The sequence below is a fragment of the Staurois parvus genome, unplaced genomic scaffold (assembly GCF_062004578.1).
Source record: "Staurois parvus isolate SC_StPar_1 unplaced genomic scaffold, SC_StPar_1.0 ptg000635l, whole genome shotgun sequence".
NCBI lineage: Eukaryota > Metazoa > Chordata > Amphibia > Anura > Ranidae > Staurois > Staurois parvus.
In genome coordinates, this window is record NW_028318431.1 from 3,547,407 (window position 1) to 3,575,307 (window position 27,901).

Sequence of the window (27,901 nt, forward strand, 5' to 3'; positions counted from 1 at the left end):
CAAGTAATTCAACAAAACAATGGCTGCAACAGCACAGAATAAGCCTTCTGGAGTGGCCCAGTCAGAGTCCTGACCTCAACCCGATTGAAATGCTGTGGCATGACCTTAAGAGAGCAATTCACACCAGACATCCCAAGAATATTGCTACACTGAAACAGTTTTGTGAAGAGGAGTGGTCCAAAATTACTCCAGATCGTTGTGCAGGTCTGATCTGCAACTACAGGAAACGTTTGGTTGAGGTTATTGCTGCCAAAGGAGGGTCAACCCGTTATTAAGTCCAAAGGTTCACATACTTTTTCCTCCCTGCACTGTGAATGTTTACATGTTATGTGCAATTAAACCATGGCAACATCTAATGTTTGTGTAGTATTATGTTCATCAGGCTGTGTTCTTCTATTGTTGTGACTTAGATGACATTCAGAGCACATTTTATGCCCAATTCATGCAAAACGCCACGCAATCCCAAGGGGTTCACATACTTTTTCTTGCAACTGTATATGCACCATCCTTCTAGAGGGTAGTTAGTATAAGTGTTAGGAGGATGGGAGCAGTTTTAAGATTAGTTAGTAATAGCCTGGAACTCCACTTGAAGTGGTTGTAAACCTCAGCTATGAGATATGACCAAAGCATATCCTTCTATAGTGTGTACTATGTGTCATTTCTCTCTGCTGCTTCGTTCTTCTGCTAATAGCATAAATCATTTCTGACAAGTTTTCCTGACACCAAGAGAAAAATGGTGACAAGGGAGGGACCTTCAGCAGATTGACAGTCTCAGCTCTGTTCCTGTATGCTGTGTGGAGGTGGGTGTGTCCCTTTTCTCCAATCAACTCTCAGAACTCTCCTCACTAAGCTATTCAGGGTGTAACTGCAGCTCTCCTCCCCCTTTTTTAACTTTTAGACAAGCTTTATAAATTCAGCACTTTTGAATGGCTGTAGAGAGGAGAAGACTGCAGATAAACAGGTAAAAGTTATGTAGGAGGATTTGTTTAATCTCTGTGTATCACCTGAAGCCAGTCACTTCATTGGGTATATGTTACAACCACTTTAAAGAAAAAGAGAGATACCGTAAATAAATGTACATTATATTACCTTTTTCCACGTGTAAAATAATTCACAACTTTCCTTCCAATCATTGACTGATCTCTTCACTGTAAAGCAACAAAAAGGAGGTTTTCTAAACATGAAATGAACTACATAGGACAGCTCCTAATAATGAATTTCATTTTAGTACTTTTTCTTGCTTCTGATAAACTCTCTTATCTATGCAAAAAATGTCAATGCTACACTTTCTTCATATTTTATTTAGAGTTTTTGCTGGTAGGGGATTCCTGATGCATGTTTTTTTTTTTTTGTCGAATTCTGCATTGAGGGACTGCTCCACAAATTTGCAAGGGTACTGCATGGTCCCATTCACTTACATTGGAAAGTGTGACACAAGTTGCTATCTGTCAAACTCGGCACGTCATGAGAAATTGCTGTGGTATGGTGTACTCGCCCGAGTGGCACGTTCAGTTATGAGTGAGCGATTGAGGGCCAGCAAAAACGCAGATCAACTTTTATTGTTCCCAGGCTGCCCACGTGAAAGGTGCAATAAAGGCAAACGAGACCCTCTGTAACCAACACCAAGATACAGAAAACATTATTGGTTTGGACATAAATGTTTATCTGATGTCTGATTGGTCAGTTCATATCCAAGGTTACATATCCATTGAAGGAAGGGTGGTGCCGCCAATGAGGCCAACTGAGGTGGCCGTCTTGGGCGGTGCTCATTGATACATGGTGTGGAGCACTGCTGAGACCGGAATGTCATTCCAGACACTCCATCCTCAGGACAGCTCAGTAACATTAAGCTTAAAGTGGAATTCAACCCACTTTGGAATCTTTTACCCACAGGTAAGACTTTATTAACGCTTACCTGTAGGCAGGGTGGATAAAAATCAATGATTTTTTTAAAAAAAATCAAACAAAATCGGATTTTTTTTTATTTAAATCGGATTTTTTTTAAATAAAATGCTTTTTGAGGAAAATATATTACCATCCAAAGGTTATTCCATCATGAAATAAAGATTAGTTTTTTAATTATGTAGAATAAGGCTGTATATGTTTAATTTTTTGGTAAATAAATTCCATGAATCCATTCACAATGTCATGCTCTTCCAGAGGTTTTTGTAAGATTATTGGGCAGTTTCTCTGCCTACAAGATATTATCACAGATGCTTGGTTTACTTTTGCAGTTCTCAAAACTGAATTTGACTCAGCGGAGATCACATGCCTCTTCTTCACAGCAAAAATGTTATAACATGAACAGAGTTAAGAAAAAGACCTTCATCCTAACTTCTACAAACCTATGAATACAGAATCAACCCCTTCAGTGCTAAGTTTCAAGAAGTTCAGTGAATAGAAACAATATTTTTCTGATTGTTTGGAGTGGAATAGATCTGCACAAGAAGAAAGTGAAACTAAGTGTGAGGAGGAAGGGGCTGACAGTCTAAGTTTCTTAAAATATATATATTTTGTTTAGCCAAATTAGTTAACAAACATGGATGTTTGTTTAAGCAAATAACATATGCTGGAATGTTATTGTGTCAGTTGAATAAATCTATTTAAATTGTTATTATTAAGGTAATGATTATTTTTCTCCTTCCTAAGTACAACAGAAAAGTTGTCCAAATATGAATGATTAACCTATTAAACTGGGGATAAAAAAACTAATATGAAAAGTTGTTATTCTAAAAATCTTCATCTACTTGCATATTAAAGTTATACCAGCAAGAATTAGTCTTTATGTAGAAAACTAGGATTTAAATCAAGCCTTACTGACTAGTGATTTAAATCGTGATTTAAATCAAATCCACCCTACCTGTAGGTACTGTAAATATCTCCGAAACGTGCACGGTTTAGGAGATATTTACTGTAGAAGCACCAGTGATGTCACTGGCACATGCGCACTGCGCTCTCAACGGACGGCGCCACAGCCGAAACTCTGGTGCACATGCACATGACAACATTGCAATTCAGCAAATCAGATGGCTGCAGCTTGCAAACCTGGAAGAAAGACCGGATGAAGATGGAAGCTTTGGGGAGCCGTGATAGTGCTCCGCTGGAGGGCTTGGTTTTCAGGTAAGTCTTTCAAAATATGCTAGTATGTGATGCATACTAACATACATACATAAGCTTTTAACTTGCAGGGAGAAGATTTTTTTAGAATTTTGGGGGCGGTTTACTACCGCATTAAACTCAGGGAATCAGCATTCCAGAGCTCCCTGCCCAGTCACTGCTTTTGTCACAAACACAGGTACAGCGGCTGAGCCTCATTGACTAAATGCAGGTTCAGCATCAGCCTAGGTTCATTCTGATGTGGTATGAGTTGAATCTGTTTTGCAGTGCGATTTCAGGAGCAGCTCCAGTGCGAGTTGATTAGTTGAATCTCCTAGAGTCCACAGCATGCAGTTTTCACTCATGTCTGTGGAGCTACGAACTGAACTGTACTAATCTCACACAGGACCCTTTTTCAAATTGCATCAGATTCACACTGCATATACAGTGGGGCAAAAAAGTATTTAGTCAGCCACCAATTGTGCAAGTTCTCCCACTTAAAAAGATGAGAGAGGCCTGTAATTGGCATCATAGGTAGACCTCAACTATGAGAGACAAAATAAGAAAACAAATCCAGACAATCACATTGGCTGATTTGGAAAGAATTTATTTGCAAATTATGTTGGAAAATAAGTATTTGGTCACCTACAAACAAGCAAGATTTCTGGCTCTCACAGACCTGTACCTTCTTCTTTAAGAGGCTCCTCTGTCCTGCACTCATTACCTGTATCAATGGCACCTGTTTGAACTTGTTATCAGTATAAAAGACACCTTTCCACAACCTCAAACAGTCACACTCCAAACTCCACTATGGTGAAGACCAAAGAGCTGTCGAAGGACACCAGAAACAAAATTGTAGACCTGCACCAGGCTGGGAAGACTGCATCTTTAATAGGCAAGCAGCTTGGTGTGAACAAATCAACTGTGGGAGCAATAATTAGAAAATGGAAGACATACAAGACCACTGATAATCTCCCTCGATCTGGGGCTCCACGCAAGATCTCACCCCGTGGGGTCAAAATGATCACAAGAACGATGAGCAAAAATCCCAGGACCACACAGGGGGACCTAGTGAATGACCTGCAGAGAGCTGGGACCAACGTAACAAAGGCTACCATCAGTAACACACTACGCCACCAGGGACTCAGATCCTGCAGTGCCAGACGTGTCACCCTGCTTAAGCCAGTACATGTCCGGGCCCGTCTGAAGTTTGCTAGAGAGCATTTGGATGATCCAGAAGAAGATTGGGAGAATGTCATATGGTCAGATGAAACCAAAATAGAACGGTTTGGTAGAAACACAACTCGTCGTGTTTGGAGGAGAGAGAATGCTGAGTTGCATCCAAAGAACACCATACCTACTGTGAAGCATGGGGGTGGCAACATCATGCTTTGGGGCGGTTTCTCCGCAAAGGGACCAGGACGACTGATCCATGTACAGGACAGAATGAATGGGGCCATGTATCGTGAGATTTTGAGTGCAACCCTCCTTCCATCAGCAAGGGCATTGAAGATGAAATGTAGCTAGGTCTTCCAATATGACAATGATCCCAAACATACCGCCCGGGCAATGAAGGAGTGGCTTCGTAAGAAGCATTTCAAGGTCCTGGAGTGGCCTAGTCAGTCTCCAGATCTCAAAACCATAGAAAATCTTTGGAGGGAGTTGAAAGTCCGTGTTGCCCAGCGACAGCCCCAAAACATCACTGCTCTAGAGGAGATCTGCATGGAGGAATGGGCCAACATACCAGCAACAGTGTGTGCCAACCTTGTGAATACTTACAGGAAACGTTTGACCTCTGTCATTGCCAACAAAGGATATATAACAAAGTATTGAGATGAACTTTTCATATTGACCAAATACTTATTTTCCACCATAATTTGCAAATAAATTCTTTCCAAATCAGCCAATGTGATTGTCTGGATTTGTTTTCTCATTTTGTCTCTCATAGTTCAGGTCTACCTATGATGCCAATTACAGGCCTCTCTCATCTTTTTAAGTGGGAGAACTTGCACAATTGGTGGCTGATTATATACTTTTTTGCCCCACTGTATATGAACAGCCTCCATAAAAATTAATGTTCTTTCACTTGTAATGCGATGCCATGCTTTCTGGAACGTATCAGAAATCACCTCCGTGTGAGCAAGGGCTAACAGAGCTCAGTGATGCCAGCCACTATACCTGTACCTACTCTTTAGAGCCCAATTTACAGCTCTGCTGTGAATTAACACACGCTAAGTCATATGTTAACATTAAGCATTAAGTCAACCTATTCATTTGAAAGGACTGATTAATATGCAAAATTTCACAAAAAGCTGCATGCACCATTTTTAGCATTGCATGACACCTTGAGACCTGGTTCATGTCTATGCGGGTTTGAGGCCCACGTTAGCTCATTCGAACGACTGGGCTGCCGTGCCCGCGTTTCCCACAGGAAAAAGGTTCCTACACCATTCTAAAAATGTAGCGCCCAGGAAATCGCATGGTGCTTTTGCACCATGTGATTTCCCTGTGGTTCCCACACACGCAAACGTGATTTTTTTAAATGCGTTTTCAAACAGCAGCGTGTTTTGAGTGTGGGTGGAGGAATCGCTGCGATTCCTTCACCTGCAAACACCAGCAGAGATGTGAACCAGACCTAAAACACTGTAGCGTTTTCTATGAATTGCAATGCACTGTAACATACAGTGAAGAAAATAAGTATTCGATCCCCTGCTGATTTTGAATGTTTGCCCACTCACAAAGAAATGATCAGTTTAAAAATCGAATGGTAGGTGTATTGTAACACAGAGACAGAATAGCAACAAAAAATTCAAAAGAAATGCATGTCTAACAAATTATGCACTGATTTGCATGTTCATGAGGGAAATAAGTATTTGATCCCCTTCACAAAACATGACTTAGTACTTGGTGGAAAATCCCTTGTTGGCAATCACAGAGGTCAGACATTTCCTGTAGTTGGCCACCAGGTTTGCACACATCTCAGGAGGGATTTTGGCCCACTCCTCTTGGCAGATCCTCTCCAAGTCATTAAGGTTTGGTGGCTGACGTTTGGCAACTCGAACTTTCAGCTCAATCCACAAATTATCAATCAGATTAAGATCTGGAGACTGGCTAGGCCACTCCAGGACCTTAATGTGTTTCTTCTCGAGCCACTCCTTTCTTGCCTTGGCCGTGTGTTTTGGGTCATTGTCATGCTGGAACACCCATCCACGACCCATTTTCAATGCCCTGGCTGAGGGAAGAAGGTTCTCACCCAAGATTTGATGGTACATTGCCCCGTCCATCGTCCCTCTGATGCGGTGCAGTTGCCCTTTCCCCTTAGCAGAAAAACACCCCCAAAGCAGAATGTTTCCACCACCATGTATGACAGTTGGGATGGTGTTCTTGGGGTCATAGGCAGCATTCCTCTTCCAAACACGGTGATTTGAGTTGATGCCAAAGAGCTCTATTTTGGTCTCATCTGACCACAACACTTTCAACCAATCCTCCTCTGCATCATTCAGATGTTCAGTGGCAAACGTCAGACGGGCCTGGATATGTGCTTTCTTGAGCAGAGGGACCTTGTGGGCACTGCAGGATTTCAATTCTTGTCGGCGTAGTGTGTTACCAATTGTTTTCTTGGTGACTGTGGTCCCAGCTGCCTGGAGATCATTGACAAGATCCTCACGCGTAGTTCTGGGATGATCCCTCACTGTTTTCATGATCATTGGCACGCCACAAGGCGAGATCTTGCATGGTGCACCAGACCTAGGGAGACTGACAGTTGTTTTGTGTTTCTTCCATTTGCGAATGATTGCACCAACTGTTGTCACCTTCTCACCAAGCTGCTTGGCGATAGTTTGGTAGCCCAGTCCAGCCTTGTGTAGCTCTACAATCTTGTCCTTGACATCCTTGGACAGCTATTTGCCATGGTGGAGAGTTTGGAATCTGATTGTTTGATTGCTCCTGTGGACAGGTGTATTTTATACAGGTAACAAAATGAGATTAGCAGCACTCCCTTTAAAGACTGCTTCTAATCTCAGCTTGTTACCTGTATGACACCTGGTAGCCAGAAATCCTGCTGAATGATAAGGGATCAAATACTTATTTCCCTCATGAACATGCAAATCAGTGCATCATTTGTTAGACATGCATTTCTTTTGAATTTTTTGTTGCTATTCTGTCTCTCAGTGTTACAATACACCTACCATTCAATTTTTAGACTGATCATTTCTTTGTGACTGGGCAATCATTCAAAATCAGCAGGGGATCAAATACACATTTCCTTCACTGTGTGCTGAGAAGGTACGTTTGGGTGCTATTCACAATAAATGCCACCTCAGTGCACCAATGCATTGCTATAACACTGCGAGTATGGTCTAAGACCTCATTCAGTCTAGGGTTGCCACCTAATCCCTTTAAAACCGAACACATATTAATTACACAGGTTCTGAGGCTAATTTAATACAGATAAGGCACAAAGTGAGTTTAATTACCACCTTAATCAGCCACAGAACCTGTGTAATTAATATGTGGACGGTTTTAACCACTTGCCCTCCTGAGGATTTACGTCCCTTCCTGACCAGGCCATTTTTTGCGTTACGGCACTGCATTACTTTAACTGACAATTGTGCCGTCATGCAATGCTGCACCCAAATGAAATTTGCGTCCATTTTTCCCACGAATTGAGCTTTCTTTTGGTGGTATTTGATCGCCTATGCGTTTTTTAATTTTTTGTGCTATAAAAAAAAAATAAAAAGACCAACAATTTTGATAAAAAAAACATATTTTTGACTTTTTGCTATTAAACATTTTAAAAATCATATTTCGTCATAAATTTACACCAAAATGTATTCTGCTACATGTCTTTGCTAAAAAAAAAAATCTGAATACTTGTAAATTAATTGGTTTACTTGAAAGTTATAGTGTTTATAAATGGCGGTACAGATACTGGAATTTTAAGATCAGCGACTTATAGCGAGACTGCGGCGGAGATTCTGACAATGGGAGGAACTAACTTGGTGTCATGGACATTCCCAGTGACACCAATACAGTTATCAGTGCTAAAAAAAAGCACTGACACTGTACTAATAGCACTGGACAGGAAGGGGTTAATGTGGCGCGATCAAAGGGTTAACTGTGTGCAGGGAGTATTTACTAGGGAGCGGGGTCTGTGTGCTTCACTGTAATCACTCTGCTCTGGATGGCTGTGCTGTGCAGTATGCCCAAGCTGACAGGGAGGAGGACTGTTAGTAAACAAAACAGTCCTCCTCCTTGTCGAAGATCTTCGGAAATCACCGGGAGCCGTCGAGTAATTAGCAGCTGGGAACTGGTGATTGACAGCCGCAGCCGCGAATGGTGGAGTGAATAGGGCACGCGCCCCCTACCAGGAAATGCAAAATCACGTGTATATACACATGATTTTGCGCACCTGTGTCGTCCTGTAGCAGTATTTCTGCTATAGGGCGGAAGAGAAGCGGTTAAAGGGATGAGGTGGCAACTGCTCAAAAATGCTTAAATAATCCATATAAAGTACACTGCTCAAAAACATTAAAGGAACACTTTGAAAACACATCAGATCTCAATGGGAAAAAAATCTCATGCTGGATATCTATACTGATATGGACTGGGTAATGTGTTAGGAACGTAAGGATGCCCCATCGTATGATGGAAATGAAAATGATCAACCTACAGAGGACTGAATTCAAAGACACCCGAAAATCAAAGTGAAAAAATTATGCAACAGGCTAGTCCATTTTGCTGAAATTTCATTGCAGCAACTCAGAATGGTACTCAGTAGTTTTATGGCCCCCACGTGCTAGTATACATGCCTGACAACATCGGGGCATGCTTCTAATGAGACAAAGGATGGTGTCCTGGGGTATTTCCTCCCAGATCTGGACCAGGGCATCACTGAGCTCCTGGACAGTCTGAACTGCAACCTGGCAGTGTGGGGTGGACCGAAACATGATATCCCAAAGTTGTTCTATTAGGATTAGATCAGGCGAGTGTGGGGGCCATTCAATGGTATCAATTCCTTCATCCTCCAGGAACTGCCTGCATACTCTCACCACATGAGGACGGGCATTGCTGTGCATCAGGAGGAACCCAGGACCCACTGCACCAGTGTAGGGTCTGACAATGGGTCCAAGGATTTCATCCCGATACCTAATGGCAGTCAGGGTGCCATTGTCTAGCCTGTAGAGGTCTGTGTGTCCCTCCATGGATATGCCTCCCCAAACCATCACTAACCCACCATCAAAACGGTCATGCTGAATGATGTTACAGGCAGCATAACATTCTCCACGGCTTCTCCAGACCCTTTCACGTCTGTCACATGTGCTCAGGGTGAACCTGCTCTCATCTGTGAAAAGCACAGGGCACCAGTGGTGGACCTGCCAATTCTGGAGTTCAATGGCAAATGCCAATCGAGCTCTATGGTGCCGGGCAGTAAGCACAGGGTCCACTAGAGGACGTCGGGCCCTCAGGCCACCCTCATGAAGTCTGTTTCTGATTGTTTGGTCAGAGACATTCACACCAGTGGCCTGCTGGAGGTCATTTTGTAGGGCTCTGGCAGTGCACATCCTGTTCCTTCTTGCACAAAGGGGCAGATACTGGTCCTGCTGATGGGTTAATGACCTTCTACGGCCCTGTACAGATCTCCTAGAGTAACTGCCTGTCTCCTGGAATCTCCTCCATGCTCTTGAGACTGTGCTGGGAGACACAGCAAACCTTCTGGCAATGGCACGTATTGAAGTGCCATCCTGGAGGAGTTGGACTGGCTGTGCAACCTCTGTAGGGTCCAGGTATCGCCTCATACTACCAGTAGTGACACTGACCCTAGCTAAATGCAAAACTAGTGAAAAAAAGTCAGAAAAGATGAGTAGGGAAAAAAATTTCAGCGACCTCCACCTGTAAAACCATTCCTGTTTTGAGGATCGTCTCATTGTTGCCCATCTAGTGCACCTGTTGTTAATTGCATTAACACCAAAGCAGCTGAAACTGATTAACAACCCCCTCTGCTACTTAACTGACCAGATTAATATCCCAGGAGTTTAATTGACTTGATGCTATACTCTGATTAAAAAGTGTTCCTTTTAATTATTTGGAGCAATATACAGGCGTACTTCAGTTTACGAATTTAATGCGTTCTGCGGGACTTTTCGGATTGTGAAAAATTTGTAAACCGAAATGTCGTTTCCCATAGGAACGCACTGAAAACCAATTAATCCGTTCTGGAGATCAGAAAAAAAGTTTTAAAAAAAAAGCTTTAAAGACAAATACTGTACAGGGACATGATTAAAAATTAATTCGGAAATGCACTGAAAACCAATTAATCCGTTCCTGAGGTCAGAAAAAAGTTTTATCTGTTCAAAACTCTTTATAAAGTGCACTTTAAAGGCATAGTACAGTACAGGGACATGATTAAAAAATAATTTGTAAATGCATCGAAATACCAATTAATCCATTCGTATTGTGGAAATAAAATCGTAAACCCAGCCATTATTTTCAATGGATATTCATTCATAAACCGAAAATTACATTAACGGAGGTGTTCATAAACCCGAGGTGTGTGTGTGTGTTGTTTTTAGGTGTCCGTATGCAAGAGGCCCTAAAGGGGGTTAAAACCCCTGTCTGTATCCCATTGGGGAGATTTCCCTTCACTCTTTGTCCCATTTTTGCAACAGGAAGTGTGAGGAAATCCCTGGCTCTCACCAGTAGTGTCCCCACTGGAAGATTTCCCCTCTATTCCTGTACTGGTGACAACCCAAAAGGTTGGATTTTTTTTTTTATTCCCATTCTAGATGACAATAAAAAGGACAATTAGAGAGGCTGAATCTCCCTAATGGGGACACAGACAGCAATGCAAACCTGACAGGGGGTCTAATCCCTCTCCATTGAAAAGTTTTCCTTCTCTTCTCCTGGAAATGCAGGCACTGGGTAAACTCTGAGCGACCACACTACACATGAGTAATAATGGAGCTCTGTGATCGGTCAGACATTCGGATGAGATATTAGCTGGTAATGGGGATATAGGGAGGCAGTGCTGGGACTCCCCTGGTGTAGCAGTCCCCCCATTGTACCTGGAAGATCCACATGGAAGTCTTAAAGGTCACTGGAAGTCCTGATCACAATGCCAGCCTTCTACACACAGCAATCAGCAGCCAAAATAACTGCATGGCCCCTCCCCCTCCTGCCCCTTACTGTCAGCAACCCTTAACCCCTGTCCTGCCAGGGGCCACGCACCATACAAGGAGACAGTCGTGCAGATCCGATCTGATCAGCATTATACCTGGAGTCAGCTCAGTGTGATCGGTCACAGCCTGTCTATGGCCGGGGAGGAGGAAAAAGCGGATCTATATCCCCGGTGCAGCAGGCTCGTTCTCTGGGGCCCCCTGTGCTGAGTGTACAGTGCGGGGCCCGGCTCTCCTTCACTGCACACACACTGCATGGACCGCATGAGAAGTGACAGCTTCAACGGCCAGTAGGTGGCGCCAGACTCCATAGCAAATGTGTAAACATATTACAGCACATGGCGCACGCCCACTACTCAGGAGGGTTTTTTTTCCGTTTTGTAAGAGCTTTATTGATAGAACAGTACAATCCCTGGGAAGTAGTGCAAGGCAGAGAAATGGAATAAAGTTTTCCTTGTTAAAAATATACATTGTATTTTTTTTTCTACTACCTTCACCTTAATGCCTGGTGCACACTCATGCATTTTTAGAGCCTTTTGCAGAAACGTACTACAGTCCATTTAACACGGTTTCCTATGAGATATGTTCACATCTATGCGTGTTTGAGCTGCTGCACTTTTGGAAAGGGTCAAGGACTTTTTTAATGCAAAACGTTGCATTTTTCGTTCAATAGATTTCAATGGAGATGCGGCCAAAGATGCATGTAGTGTGTTTTTGGCATGTTTTGCATTTTGTCCAGCAACAAGTTGGCCCAAAAAAAAACCAGCAAAACGCATAACAAAACAAGTGTGAAAATGCAGAAAACACCACAAAAAGCACTGCAGAAAAAGGCCAAAAGTCAAACTGCATTGGTGTGGAGCAGGCCTTCCTGTGTATTCAGTTTATGGCTGATGTGGTCAGGAAACTGATAAATATCCAAGTCTAGATCATAACAAAGAGGGACGTCTCTGTGCTAGGTGCTATAGATAGAACTGGACACAGCTACAGTACATTGTGCATAGGTGCAGCTGTCCTTTCTAGGACAGTCCCCCATCTAGGTGCTGGGTCCTGATTGTGCTTTGAATTACTGAGCATGCAAAGCTACCAAACCCCTTCCCACCGCCGCCTCCTGGTCCTTTAACAGGATCTAAATACCAGGAGGTGGGCATTACGATCATGTGACCACTGTGATTGGCAGTCACATAATCAGAAAACTCCCAATCACAAGTATGCATCAGGAGTTAACCAGTGGCTCATTACTCAGCTGGGAGTAGACATTTGCAGTTCGTTTTATTCCAAATCGAAACTCAGATGAATTATTTGCAGATTTGGATGTATCCAAAATTACAATAGTAACAAATTTAAACAAATCTAAAATAATGAGTCAAAATTCGAACTGATTCAAATTCGAGAACCTATTCAAAAACACATTCAAATTTGAAAATAAAGAAATAGAATAAAAAAACAGAATAGAAAATAAAATAATATAACAGAATACAGTAGAAAATAATAGAGTAAAACAAAACAAAATAGAATTGAAAATAAAGCAATAGAAAAGAACAGAATACATTAGAATAGACTAGAAACTATTACAATAGAAAAGAATACAAAATATTAGAATAGAAAATCAATTAGAATAGAAAAAATGTAAATAGGAAATCAAAGAATAGAAAATATTAGAATAGAATAGAAAACCAAAGAATAGAATAGAAAATATTAATGAATAGGATAGTAAAGAAAAACAATAGAAAAAATAAAACTGCCTTCTGAAATTCAAATTTTGAATAGAATGAATTTGAATTCGAACAGAATACATTAGAATAGAATATAAAAGAAAAGAATAGATTAGAAAAGACTAAAATACTTTACAAAAAATTGTGAGCTGCACTATGGTGACGTGAGTAGTGGTCAACAAAGGCACTGTGAAAATTTTGCTGAAATAGAAAATTCCAATATGGTCACGCAGCTCTTCATATAGCCCATATACCATCAAAAATACATATAGACTGTGGATTATGGATTGTAATGTTAGAATTATCAAATCCGTTAGAATTGGTTTTGAATCCATTAGAATGATTTTCAAATCCATTAGAATTGTTTTCAAATGCATTAGATTTATTTTTGAATCCATTAGAATTATTTTTTAATCCATTTGAAATTTCAAATTCAGTTGAATTCGAATAAACAAAACAAATTAAACAAATTTAATTAATCAAACAAAACGAAATTAATCAAATAACAAAACAAAACAATTTATACATTTTGCACGTCTAGCTGGGAGTGCCTGTCAGCACAGTACAGCATTTGCCTAGGGACACATATATGCAGCTTCTCAGTGGTAAAGCCCACCACCAAGAGGACAAGTATATGCGTACATCCGGTGGGAAGTGGTTAAAGGCATAGTCCACCTTTCCCAAAAACTGTCTATTCAGGTGAAGGGTGTCTAGACAAAAACAAACTGGGCAGCTTTGACTAAAGTTGATGCCCTTAGGTGGAGGCCACTTACATACCTCCAGAGGCCTGACTAGAAAATTCCCTGAGATTGCTTCTCCCCATGCTACCTTGTTGCTAAGACACTGCAGACTGTTACTGTTCACCTCCACCATCACAGGAGTGAGCTCTCAAACACTGTGCTCAGAGCTACTGCATCAGGTGAGAGATAAAGCATGTGATGGGGTTTGAATCAGAGAAAGAGCTCACTCATGTGATGGTAGAGGTGAACAGTAACAGTTGGGTGTGTCTTAGCAACGTCCTACAAAAAAGGCAATTATTTAAAAGAGAAGTTCGCTGTCGTAACATGTTACATGTTCCAGCCATTTTCAGCATCTGCACCCTCTCTCCCCACACCTCCCCTCAACCAATCCCTCCTCTCTGACTGCAGGCGAAGGATCTTCTCCTGGAACCCACTGTCACAATTGAAAAACGAGGCTGTGCAGGGCTCCGCCCATATGGCCACATCATTCATTCACAATTTCCTGTGAAGGAATGCCTACAAGTACCTCCAGCCATTGTGACTGACAGCTTGTAGTTCTCACTAAACTGCAAGGGCACTGGTAGTCCATTGATCTGCCTGCTCTCAGGTAACTGCCTGCCCGTACAAGGTACGAGCAGACAGCTATCCTTAGAGTCTGCAGAAGCCTGACATTGCACCCCTGATCTGCTAATCATGAATGCAATGCTCTGCACGCTCCTTAGAAAGAAAAAAAAGCACATTATTTTAACTGCAAAAAAAGTGGGTTTTTTTTGTTTTTTTGGGTTTTTTTTAAAGGCGAACTTATCCTTTTCACTTTAGTCAAAGCTCCAGTTTGTTTGTTTTTTGTAATCTAGATTCCCCTTACCTGCATAGGCAGATTTTTCGTGAAGGGGAACTTAGCCTTTAAAGGCTTAAGCTGCATTTGCATGGACACCCAACCATGCTGCAAATCCCAGCAGCAAGAATATACTGATCCCTGTGGCTCAGACTGACAGCTGTGTGCTGATGGCTACTACAATACTATCACTACAGTAACTGCTGGCTGAGGGAACAGCTGTCAATCCCAGCTGCAGGCATCAAATTCAAACATTGCAACCAAGATCAGTGGATCAGGGGTTCAATGCCGGGTTTCCTCCAGCTTCCTGTATGTGATGTGGTAGACTTTCAGTTGCAGGGCTGGAGGAAGTGTCAATGGATTACAAGTGTGGTGATCAATGTGGTTGTAGATCAGGGGTCTCCAAACTATGGCCCTCCAGCTGTTGAAGTACTACCATCATGTTCCATCATACCTCTGCAAGTCTTGCCTGTGGCTGTCAGAGTCTTGCAAGGCCCCACGGGACTTGCAGTTCCTCAACACCTGGAGGGCCATAGTTTGGAGACCCCAGTTGTAGATGGTTGTAGCTCATTTATTCACAGATATCTGCAGGAGAAACCCTCAAGTAATTTCAAAAGAAGGGGCCCGCTTAGCAACATGTTACACTCTAAGGCCTCATGCACACTGGGTATTTGCCCAGATTTTCTGAACACCTTCACTCCTGACATGAGAAAGGCAGCATGAAAAATGCTCCTAAAGCTGCGTTTTGTAGACACATTAAGGCATGTTAAGGCTTTCATTGGCCAGAATATTAATTTTTTAAGGCCAATGAAATGTATGAACAGTGAAGCATGAAATGCACCTAGCACTTAGGTGCAGTTACATGTGTTTATGCACATACAAACTCTCCTCTCCTGAATGAGCAAGTGATGCTTTTTTTTCTGCCTCTAAACACCTGTAAATCAAAGTAAAAAAACCACCAGCGCTCAAATCTTCGTGCTCCGCAGTGAAACACGATGTCTGTCACTTGATGAGGTGCAGCCCTCTAAAGATCAGGGAATCTAAGCACTCTCAAGAGAAAACAACGGTGCAAGCTCCTCGTGCATTACCATGGTATACATTTTTTAGTAGAAAATAAGTAACAAATGCATACTCACAAAAGGACCATAGAAACAGACATGGAGCCAAATCATTCAGTTCCAGAGAACGGGGATCCTGTGAAACAACTAACCGGTTGAAATAGCTGACGCATTTCAGGAGACATGCTCCCTTCCTCAGAGCTCATGTGCAAGGGCATACAGACTAACAGAGAGGTGTTTAGAGGCAGAAAAAAAAATCAAATGCCCTTAAAAAGTGGTGTTTATGACATCCAGTGTGCATGAGGCCTAAATATGGATGTAACATAATATGGTCTGAACAGCTTGCCCACCACCTTATAGTAGAACTAATGCTACAGGGTGGCAGTGCCACAAAATCATATTTTATATATATATATATATATATATATACACAGTTGTATAAGACGCCTATGTGAAGCCAAGCTATCTGCAAGAAGCCCTCGCAAAGTCCCACTGTTGAAAAAAAGACATGCTGAAGAGGTTACAATTTGCCAAAGAGCACATTGACTGGCCTAAAGAGAAATGGCGCAACATTTTGTGGACTGATGAAAGTAAGATCATTCTTTTTGGGTCTAGTGGCCGGAGACAGTTTGTCAGACGACCCCCAAACACTGAATTCAAGCTACAGTACACTGTGAAGACTGTGAAGCATGGTGGCGCAAGCATCATGATATGGGGATGTTTCTCATACTATGGTGTTGGGCCTATTTATCACATACCAGGGATCATGGATCAGTTTGAATACATCAGAATACTTGAAGAGGTCATGCTGCCTTATGCTGAAGAGGAAATGCCCTTGAAATGGGTGTTCCAACAAGACAACGACCCCAAACACACCAGTAAACGTGCAACATCTTGGTTCCAGACCAACAAGATTGACGTTATGGAGTGGCCAGCCCAATCCCCGGATCTTAATCCAATAGAAAACTTGTGGGGTGACATCAAAAATGCAGTTTCAGAGGCAAAACCAAGAAATAGAGAAGAACTGTGGAATGTAGTCCAATCATCCTGGGCTGGAATACCTGTTCACAGGTGCCAGAAGTTGGTTGACTCCATGCAACACAGATGTACAGCAGTTCTCAGAAACAGTGCTTATACAACTAAATATTAAGTGATTCAAAGGAAAGCAAAATCTTGAAACATTTTTCAGTATATATAGTGAATGTTTGCGTTTGTAAAGAAGAATATCTTCCATTTTCTTTGAGGTGATTGTAGCCATATTAGTGCATTTGCAACAGAAACTATGATGATGTCGAACTCCCCCACGAAGGAGGGGAGTCCTACACTCCTTTGCAGACTGTGGCCCCTGATCATTCACATTCATAAGAAGTATTATAAATCCCCCTCTCCTACAGGCAGCTATGAACAGGGAAAGACAGTGCCTGACTGTGGCCTTCTCAGTGCGCATCGAGACTCTAGGGATAGACTAGCCACCTAAGAGCTCTATATGCGACCAAAAAGAATTCCAAGGAGGGGGCCACCAGGCAGACAGGACATCAGAGGAACACAGGGACAGTTAGATATAAAATAGCCATTTTAAGGGGGGATTGTAATGGATTGTGGTAGACAATCCGTATTTTGTCAGATAATCAGTAAAATGACAATTTTATAGTTTTGCTTTTCTCTGCCTCTTACTCTTTAAATTCCTTACTCTTTTAAGTAAACAATCAGATATTAGTTAACAGAACAATGATAATTAAGATGGCGCCTTCATCCGGAGTCTCGCCCGAGGTGACTCATTAGAAGAAAAAGCACCTTTCAACGTAAACAACCCCCATAAAAAGGGAATAAGTCTCATTTGTGACAATGTTTGGAAGATATCAACACGGATGAAAGAACACACAGGAAACTTAAGGGACTTTTCACCCAATCATCGCATATGATTCGCTTACGTCATAAGACCTATAAATGCTATGTTTAGTTCCCCAATAAAGTAAAAATTGGGAAGTTGACAAACTGCATACGGTGCCAGTGTCTTACTTCTGCGTGCACGTATTTCTGCATTAATTAGGCTCACTGGTAGATCACGGTAGGTGGTCTGTAAGTGACCACGTCCAAAACACTGTTCAAATCACAAAGTTCCAGCAGAATGTTAGAAGAGATGAAGAAAAAAAAAAAAAAAAAGAGAGGCTAGAGATAAGATACAGCCAAAGCAAGGGGGGAGGGGGAATATTACACTCACACAGAGGTAGTCAAGCTGTTGGCGAAACAGGACAGAAGTTGCAAACAAGGATGTATTTGCACAGACATACCATCAAGGAACATAAAGATGACCTCTGCACACCTGTAGGACACCATTTTACAGAACCAGGCCACACAATGGGAGACCTCAATATTTTAGTTCTTAAAGGAAATTTCAAATCCATCCAGGAAAGAAAAACTTTTGAACTAAGAATGATAATTCTATTTGACACAAGAGATAACGGCCTTAATTTGGACATGGGATTCCTCAACCATTATCCGACAGTTTTATGACTATTAGCTAGCTTGACTCACTCTGTGTGAGTGTAGTATTCTCCCCCCTCCCTTTGGCTGTATCTTATCTCTAGCCTCTCTCTTTTTTTTTTTCTTCATCTCTTCAAACATTCTGCTGAAACTCTGTGATTTGAACAGTACTGCTTGGACTTTGAAGAAGGGGACACTCCCCGAAAGCTTGTCCTCAAAATTGTATGTTAGTGCAAATAAAAAAAGTATCACAGACAGTACTCAATTGTTTCTAAAGAAGAATACAAACACTGCTATTTTTTGAACAGTCTAAAATTCACTTTTCTTCAATTTTCTTTTAGAGGAACAACACAAATTTGATATATTTTTCTTCATGTTTTGATTTGGAATAGAATGTGTAGTGTTCCCAATGCATTTGTGTGTATGGAAATAAAAGCTATTAGAAGGATTTTGAGCTTTATTCACTTTTTTCAACACACTATTATTTTGAACACAACTGTATAGTGTATATTATATATAAAATTTCTGGGTAGGGGGCGCTTGCACCACCCTACCCGCGCCACAATTGGCAGCTAGGGATGTCAATCACCGGGTCCCAGCCAGAGATTCCCCACCGACACCCGGTGATCGCTAAGAAAAACTGACAGGAGAGACCTGTGTGTAAGCAACAGAGATCTCTCTCCTGTCAGCAAGAACATGCAGCTCTGTATGTCTCTACACAGCAGAGAAATACACAGCAGCATGTTTCCCTAGTAAAACACACACAGTTAACAGTTTGATCGCCCCAGATGTTAACCTCTTCCTCCCCAGTGTCATTCGTACACTATCACTGCTTTTTATTAGCACTGATCACTGTATTAGTGTCATGGAATGTCAGTTGCAGTTCCCACCCAGAGTTAGAATGCCCAACACAGTCCCGCTATAAGTCGCTGATCGCCACCATTACTAGTATAAAAAAGAAAAAAGTAAAACAAAAATTCCAGTATATATACCGCCAATTTTAGGCACTATAACTTTCACAAAAAAACAATTACTTTAAATGTGTTGGGAATTTTTTTTTTAGCAAAGACATTATTATACAGTATTTATAAAGCGCCAATGGTTCACTCAGCGCTGTACATTACAAAGGGGGACAGAACATGTGACAGAACAATACCAATACCATGCAAAACATGAGGGGATCGAGGGCCCTGCTCTTTCGAGCTTACAATCTAGGAGGGAAGGGATAGTGGTACAGGAGGAGATAGCTGTGGGGGATGGAGTGGTAGGAAGAGTGGAGGAGGTCGGCAGGTTAGGAGGGGGTGGTGTAGGACATGTAGCAGAATACATTTTGGCCTAAATTTATGAAGAAATATGATTTTTTTTACTCGATATGCATTATGGTGGCATTTTATTTATTTGCGCTATAAAAAAAAACCTAACCATTGAGAAAAAAAATATTTTTTACTTTTTGCTATTAACCAGTTAACAGTTTGTCCCTCCAGGTGAACGCCATATGTCACCAGTCAGTGTCCCTGATCACCGCCACACCAGTTATATGATGACGCTGTACTGCACTGGTGACAGTATATTAAAAAAAAAAAAAAAAAAAAAGTTAAAATCATTTTTTTAAATTTCTTAATTTTCCAAAAAAATTACAACTTCAAAAAAACTCACCATGCCCGTTCTGAAATACGCTGGACTGTCTACTCTGCAAAAAAAGGGGTCATTTGGGGGATATCTGTACTGTTCTAACATTCTTGGACCTCAAGAAATTAGATTGGCTGTCAGTACTTCAGGATTGATACATTTTCAGATATATACCATAGTTTGTGAACTCTAACTTTCCTACAGACTAAATAATACTAATTTGGGTTATTTTCACCAAAGAAATGTAGTAGACTACATCTTGGCCTAAATTCATGAAGAACAATTATTTATTTGCATAACAGAGACTAAGAAAAACGTGGGATTTTCTTTTCAAAATTTTCAGTCTTTTTTTGGTAATTTAGCAAAAAATAAAAACCCTAGCGGTGATTAAATACCACCAAAAGAAAGCTCTAGTTGTGTGAAGAGAATGATAACATTTTAGTTTGGGTACAGTGTTGTATGACCGCGCAATTGTCAAAGTGTGAGAGCGCTGAAACCTGAAAATTGGCCTGGGCAGGAAGGGGGTAAAAGTGCCCGGTATGGAAGTGGTTAAATATGTCCAGTAAAACAATTTAAAAAAATCAATTTTCATCATAAATTTACACCAAAATGTGTTACATGTCTAAAAAAAAAAAAAATCCCAATACGTGTAAATTAAATGGTATACGTGAAAGTTATAGCATTTACAAATGGTGGCATATATACTGGGATTTCTTTTTACTAGTAATGGTGGCGATTAGCGACTTATAGCAGGACTGCAGGGGACATTCGGACACTGGGGGGAACTGACTAGGTGTCACCAATACAGTGACAAGTGCTATATATAAAAAAAAAAAAAAAAAAAAAAAACCCACTGACACTGTACTAATGGCACTGGGCAGGAAAAGGTTAACATGAAGGGTGATCAAAGTGTTAACTGTGTGCAGGGAGTGTTTTACTAGGGGGTGGTGTCTGTGCTTCACTGTAATCACACTGCTCTGGATGGCTGTGCTGTACAGCTATCCAGAGTAATGTGCCCAAGCTGACAGGGAGGAGAACTGCTCGTAAACAATACAGTCTTCCTCCCCATTTGAAATCTTTGGAAATTACCGGGCGCCAGCGAGTAATTACCAGCTGGGACCCGGTGATTGACTGCCACGGACACGAATGGCGGCACGGGTAAGGTGCGCACCCGACCCGTGAAATGCAAAATCACGTGTATATATACATGATTTTGCGCACCTGTGCCGCCCTGTAACAGTATTTCTGCTATAGGGCGGACAGGAAGCAGTTAAAGTAACACAGCGCCATATCGCAAAAAAATGGCCTGGACATGAAGGGCAGTAAATCCTCTGGAGGACAAGTGGTTAAAGGTGGAGCTAGTTTAAAAAAAAAAAAAAAGGCATTAACTGGGGTGATAGCAGCTACAAGTGGGTGGTACTCGTATAATTAGATGCAGGGCAGATCAGAAAGTGGGTGTAGTCTGTGCAGCATCAGCATTATCTGGGCAGGATTACCCAGGCAGAGGGCACATTAAGTATGATCAAGATGACTGTCTGGGGACTGACATTACTATGTTGGTAAATGTGCAGAATATTGGACTAGTGTAAAGAAGAACTATGGCCTCCTAATAAAAAGGTATGTGCTGCAGCAACGTTTAACAAATGTATCTACACTTTCTCCTAGTCCCCCTGTGAAGTCACACAAATACTGAGCCTGCTAGTAAAGTTCACCTAATGCAGCTTCCTGTGATGGTGTGCCATCAATGCTGCACTGTTCCTAAATTCAGAGCAAAGCTGCCACTATCAAGTAGGCTGGGTCTGCCTCTACTACAGTGGGAGGATAGGATGCTGCAGTGGTCATCTATAAGCATTGTTAATTATTTGCAAACCTATAACTTGCCAATCAGCAGTCAGCCAGATCTTGTCCAGTCCACTGCTTTCTGGATTAGCTGCACTGCATCTGTTACTGAAACCCTCCGGCAGTGAGCTGCAGTGTCTGGGAGTGGGAGCGTATGAGACACAAATGCAGGAGTATTTGACTCAGTCAGGGAAGGCATGTCAGTGCAGGAAGACATTAATCTCCTACAGGGAACTCAAGACATCTCCTTAAGGATTCCCATGCAGATAAACAAATTCTGGTGTATTTTAAAACTGCTATCTTTTAGCGGTCTTTTTTTAAAAACTCTCAAAGTGTATGCAAACTCTAGCTGCAGCACCGTGCAGTTTGGCGCATGCCATTAGGAATTAAGAACACCCATATGCATCTGCTAAAGTGCAGAGCATTTCTCTACAGGTCAGGAACATGTGCATTCCCCACCCACAGAGATGTGAACCTAGGCTTAAGTCCGTTAACTATACAATTGAAAATGCTTTCTTATACTGTATGTGTACAATAAGTGCAAAAATAAAAAAAAAAACAAACCCTGTAGATCCTGCCAAACATCCAGTGCTGCCTTTGCACTTATATCAACATTGTTATTAGCCCTGCCTACGTCAGATCTGTGTAATACAGCTCACTTACCTGCTATGTTAAGAAGCAGATGGTGGGTGACTATAATCCTGCTCTAAGGTGACAACACTGCTCTTCCGTAGATACACTATGGTAAGAGTGAACGCTGTCATCCTAAAACAGCAAGTGTGTTACTGGTGGATCACCGGCCAAAATAACTGTCACAACCACCATATCTAAGGTCTAGTAAGCTACAATATATTAACTTAATAATAACGCAATTTTGTTTTTTTTGAGTTTAAGATACACTTTCAATTCAAATGGCTTGGCATGAGGGCGAATTCACACTGTAAGGAGAGCTGCTGCTGCAGCACTTTACTGCTGTGATAGATATCCATTGCTGGCTGTGCTAGGGGGCAGTGTGGTGCGCGATTCAGTACATTGCACTGCTCCTTTTTTTTGTATGAGCTTTATTTGAAGTGTACAAAACATACAAAGCATTAACTGCAATGCCATAGCAGTGTGATACGGGCCGATGCACCGCCATAAAATGCAGTATGTATGTATTTTATCGCAGCACACTGCAATGCAATCATTTCCTGTGTGTCCCTGCGGTGACAGACATTTTACCTTGCAGTAAAATGTCTGTCACCAGTGTGAATTGGCCCTGAAACAGCATTAGATAATGGTCTTGGAAAGTACAGATGCAAACACAATGAAAAGGATAGACAACACTTTTAATATTTTTCTCATATATATTCTCAATTTAACACATTTAAATAGATGAATGATTAAGTACAGGAATACTTGGGCATGAGAAGGTCATGGAAGAGGTACATAGTACCAAAACAGCTATTACACAGCCTCCTTGTTTTGTATATTACCGGACAATACATAAGGTAGTTTAAACAATCGCAGCTTGAGGATGTTATCTAGATAATCAATGATGTCTCCAATTCTGGAAACATTTAATAATATTACATAAAGTGATTCATAGGGAAAACGGGAAAAAGAAAGCATATAAAAAAAAAACATACAAACAAGAAACAAGCTCCCCAAGGTGCCTCTTTTCTGGAGAGTGTATTCTCACTACTAAAACTACAGCATATAACGGAGTGTTGCATCAAGAGCATTGCTCGTGTCCTGAATCAGTATGGAGTCTTTTGGTGTGCCATGCTCTCTATGTACTTTGAAGATGTCCTTTATAGTACTTCTATCTTTAGGATATCCAGAGTTCATGCCATTGTGGGTCAGTGTCCATCCAAAAAAGTTCATAAGAGCATTACAAGCTCCTCCTCCGAAAAGCAATCAGGTTTTCCAAAAAATGGAATTGCAATTTAAATATAAAAATACCTATAAACAAATAATTCCTTAAGCAATCTTCAATATTTTATTACTATAGTTCTCAGACAATCTGAGTGTGTGCAGACATCACATATCCACCCTAGACAATACCTTCAAATTGGTTTAAAGGAAGGACCACCTCACCATCAGTGATTGCTATGAACGTTTTTCCAAAAGAAGAAAAATGCCGTAAAACAGACAAAATGAATTGTGCCACCCCGGGGCTGTATGTCCACTCTAATCATTAGTTTTTATCAAGAGATTCCCAGGAGTTGATAAAATAATGCAACTTAAAAGTTGCTGAAAGGTCTAGATGCTCTTTGCAGGCCACAAAAGTAATTTCACCTAAACACGGGACACTTCAGGATAAAGATAAGGGAATATTTTGCACAATGAGATGTATGAATACAGCATGTAGTTATCAGGCTGGTTCTGCTTAAGCTTGAATGCTGTGTGCCAGCTGTTGTGAAAACCACCGGCACTGAGTACTTTATAGAATGTCTAACAGCATTGTCAAGGGAACCTTCACCTTCTGCATCTTACTGTAGTTTTGAGGCAGCTAACTGTACCAGCAAAAGTACAATGCAGACTGTGTAGAAGAGTATAGTGCATATCAGTCATTGCTTCATTTTAATATAAATCTGCCTCCCAACCAAGTGTAGATTTAAAGTGCACCTGTCAGCCACCTAAATATTTAAAATAAAATAAAAAAAAATCTTGCCAACTACACTTTAGTGGTCACCAAGGACAGTTTCATGGGACGGGGAGTGGCAGATTAGCCTAAGGGTTTCAGAAGTCAAGCCTCTACTAACAAAGTGAAACAAAATAAGAGGCATGCAAAGCACTAATGTAGTAAAGGTAGATGGCTGATCAATGCAAGCAGTTACCACCAAAATAAAAAGACATATACACAATCTTTGTATGTAGTCTAAAGGATGAGTTCACGTTTACAGAAAAACTGTAAAAGTGGCTTAACACTGGATCTCCTTTTCACCCCCCCCCCCCCTAAAATCTTTGCTGTACTCGTCACCTCAACTGTCAGGGCTCTCGCAGCCACATGGCACCAACAATTATACTCAATCTGGTCCGTCTTGGAAGTGCAGGACATAGAATGGAGAAATCAGCTGGATTTTGAATCCCTGGACCGGTGGAGTGGCTGTGAGAGCCAGCAATAAGTACAGCGGGGACCAAGGGATGAGGAAGGGGTCCAGTTTTTCTGTAAAGGTCAACTAACCCTTTGTCAGATTTTTTTTTTTTCCCCCCATCGGTGTACCATTGGGGAGATTTACCTTCACTGCCTATCCTATAGTCAAACCAGGAAGTGAGGATGTTTCCATAAAATTAAAAGAATCCCTTGGGCCCACAGGTCACTAGAACTAATGTCCCGATTGGAAGTTTTCCCCTCTATTACTTTGCTGGGGACAACCCTAAATTTTCTTTTACCTTCACTTTTAATGATAATGGTAATACAGGACAAAAAAAAAGAAGAAAAAAAAAAGGGTGGATCTCTCTAAAAGGGGCAGAGATAGTAATAAAAACCTTATAGGTGTTCTAATTTCTCTCCATGTTATCCAAAATTTAAAAAAAAAAAAAAGTTTTGCCTTTAGCTTTTATTCAGCCTGTACTCCCCCTGTTGGTACCAAACTTCCAGCAATAAGACTTGTATTTCAGTACAGATATCAAAGGAAGTCACCCCTTCACTATTCAGAAAAAAGCCATGCATTCATACGATCAGTGCGAGCTGCACTGATCATAGGACTACTGGTATGCAATGGGAGACACAGTACTACTGCTCTGTACCAGAGCATCACACTGTTTATTTTTTTTTTGCACAGAACAGTCACAAGTGACATTTCAACACAGTTCTTTGTACCGCAGCAGCACTGCGATGTGGTGGTTCACACTGCAACATGCTTTTTTTTTAGCTCACACACACAGCAACCCTATGGGTGAACTGACAGCTTTGGAAACAAGGTATATTGCCTTGAATATGGGTTAGGGCTATGCTGGAAGCGATTTCCAATGCAGCCCCAACTCATGCAGTGTGAACGAACCCTTAAACATGAGACCGTCAGCAGAAAAACAGATGGAATCCTAACAGTTACTGTAGGGAACACCTTCAATGTGTTTCGATGAGTACTAATGTGATTCTGAAAAATGAACTAATGGAAGTAACAACTTGATATTCCATGATATTCCATGTTAAATCCTGAATAAAAATCTTCAATTTGCCATGTATCTGCATCCATTAATTGGCAGGTAGGTCAGTATTCAGGTCGCCTTCATATCAGTAAGTGCTCCGCACGTAACTTCAAGGTACAGCAGATTTCTTTTCACTATGGTCAGCTCACTAGGACAATTCAGCTTGCTTCACATTTCATCTCTGTCTTGTTCCAGAAGGCTGCACCCTCTCCGATAATTGTTTCATTGCTTTGTATAATTTCCGCAAGTAGAATACAGTGTCTTTAAGTGCAGGAAATAGATTCACTACAGAGAGGAACTCATGAAAGGCCAGGTAATTGACCTCAGAGCTGAAAGAAAAGAAAATTGAAAAAGAAAAGAAAAATTAAAAAAAAAAAAACACTCAAAAAAACAAACATACAGCAAGCATTACAATTGGCCTCAATATCAGCCGATAAATATGTGACACATTTATACAAGAGCAGGCCTGCACAGCAATAACGGTGTTCAAAATGAGTCTACACACCAGAAAGTTCTAGTTCAAGTCACATGTGATACAGTATATTTTTTTTCAACATGAAAAAGTGAGTATAAAACCATAAAAAAAAGATACTATACTCAAATGTACAAGCAAATCACCATGAGGAACCAAGCTAGACGGCACCAAGTTAAGCTCAACAGCTAGACATAGCATATTAAAACATAGGAAGGTGCAGAGAAGAAGATATTGAGACATACAGTTGATGCCAAACAAGTACTGTGAAATATTAAAAGAAAAATATAGCTAAACTACCAATAATTTTAGAATGAAAGCCTCCCACCTGGACTTGGATAAGGGGGTTGTCTGTACACCATACCTCTCTTTCTGTGACCAGCTGTCTGCCATCGATCACTTGGCTATATTTTGCTTTTTCTATTCCATTATACTTGTTTGGCTATTATAGCAAAATATAATCTCTGCATCTTGCTCTGTTTGAATAAGCTTTGCCTAGTGTTTGGTTCAAAAATATTGTGTCTAGTTTAGATTCCTCATGGTGCAGAGATTTTTATGTATATTTATACAACTGCACAGAATGTTTTTTTTATATGGCTTTATAATAATGTTTTAGCCCTGGTTCACACCGGTGCAAATTTTCATGCAACTTGACAGTTCAAATCACGTGACAAGTCGCACCCTATTGTCAGCAATGGAACTGTTCAAATAGGTGTACATCACATGGATTTTGAATTACTTCCTGCACTATTTTTGGTGATTTCAGATGTGACTTGCATTGACATCTGTGCATGAGAGTCGCACATATGTCAGACAAGCCTCATATAAAAATCGCACTGGGTCCGAGGCTTTGACATTGTACTACTTCAAGTGAAGCAGCCCAATTTCAATGTCACATTTGGTATGAACTGCCTAATGTTGAAAATTAAATATTACATGCAACAAGATCTAAAACTTTCTGGTGTGCCGACTCATCATATACACGGTTACTGTTTTGGGGGCTTTGTGAAGAAACCCTCAAGTTATAGCACCTATTGTTTTTTTTTCCCCCGGTACTCTATTGCTTGTGCTTTTACAGGTGTGCATGTCCTATTGTGTATATTAACTGTGCAGTGATAATAAACAGATACGGTTGAAGTGACACAATCATGAGTGAGTTAAGGGGCAGACATCAATGTCCACCTTCTGAAAATGCTTTTTTTGCCTGGCTGCATTTTATCTAACAAGTATTTCCAAGTCACAAACCTGAAGCAAGCATGCTTGTTCCAGGTCAGTGACTTAGACCACATTAAAGCTAATTTTGAGACAATTGATTCCCTCCAGTATAAAAACAGAATTTGTTTTTACACTTTTTGACTATAGCAGGTTAGGACATATCCACACCATGTAGATATACTTCTATTTAATACAGCGATTATGATGACCCTTTTTCCATAAACAGATTTGTTAATGCGCCCTTCAATGTTTATCTGTATAACAGTGAATATACACCGATCAGCCATAACATTACGACCACCCCCTCCGAATATGGAGTAGGTCCCCCTTTTGTCACAAAAACAATCCTGACCCATCCAGGCATGGCCTCCACTAGACCTCTGAAAGGTATGCTGTGGAATCTGGCACCAATCCATCAAAAGTAGGTCATTGCCTCCACTGGCCATTTGGGCCCTTGTCAGAATCCTTATGCTTGCCCATTTTTTTTCTACTTTCAACATATGAACTTCA

General features: G+C 41.1%; 2 protein-coding genes across 7 annotated transcripts in view; both read right to left on the reverse strand.

Moving 5' to 3' along the window:
- The window catches only part of CTPS2 (CTP synthase 2), a 306,531-nt gene extending 294,990 nt beyond the window's left edge, over positions 1-11,541 (reverse strand). For 2 of the 6 annotated variants that reach the window (XM_089693654.1, XM_089693656.1), the window contains exons 1-2: positions 11,369-11,541; positions 1,090-1,148 (exon numbers count right to left, since the gene is read on the reverse strand). In XM_089693654.1, coding sequence (XP_089549780.1) covers positions 1,090-1,133 — 44 coding nt within the window. In that variant the 5' untranslated portion in view covers positions 1,134-1,148; positions 11,369-11,541. Of the gene's footprint in view, positions 1-1,089; positions 1,149-11,159; positions 11,240-11,368 lie in introns of those variants that run through there. The other 4 variants (XM_089693655.1, XM_089693658.1, XM_089693659.1 and 1 more) reach the window with 4 other exon arrangements.
- An 11,337-nt stretch (positions 11,542-22,878) lies between these two features.
- The window catches only part of AKAP10 (A-kinase anchoring protein 10), an 83,122-nt gene continuing 78,099 nt past the window's right edge, over positions 22,879-27,901 (reverse strand). Inside the window, exon 15 of the mRNA XM_089693661.1 lies at positions 22,879-26,033. Within this exon, the coding sequence (XP_089549787.1) occupies positions 26,028-26,033 (6 nt within the window). The 3' untranslated portion in view covers positions 22,879-26,027. The remainder of the gene's footprint in view (positions 26,034-27,901) is intronic.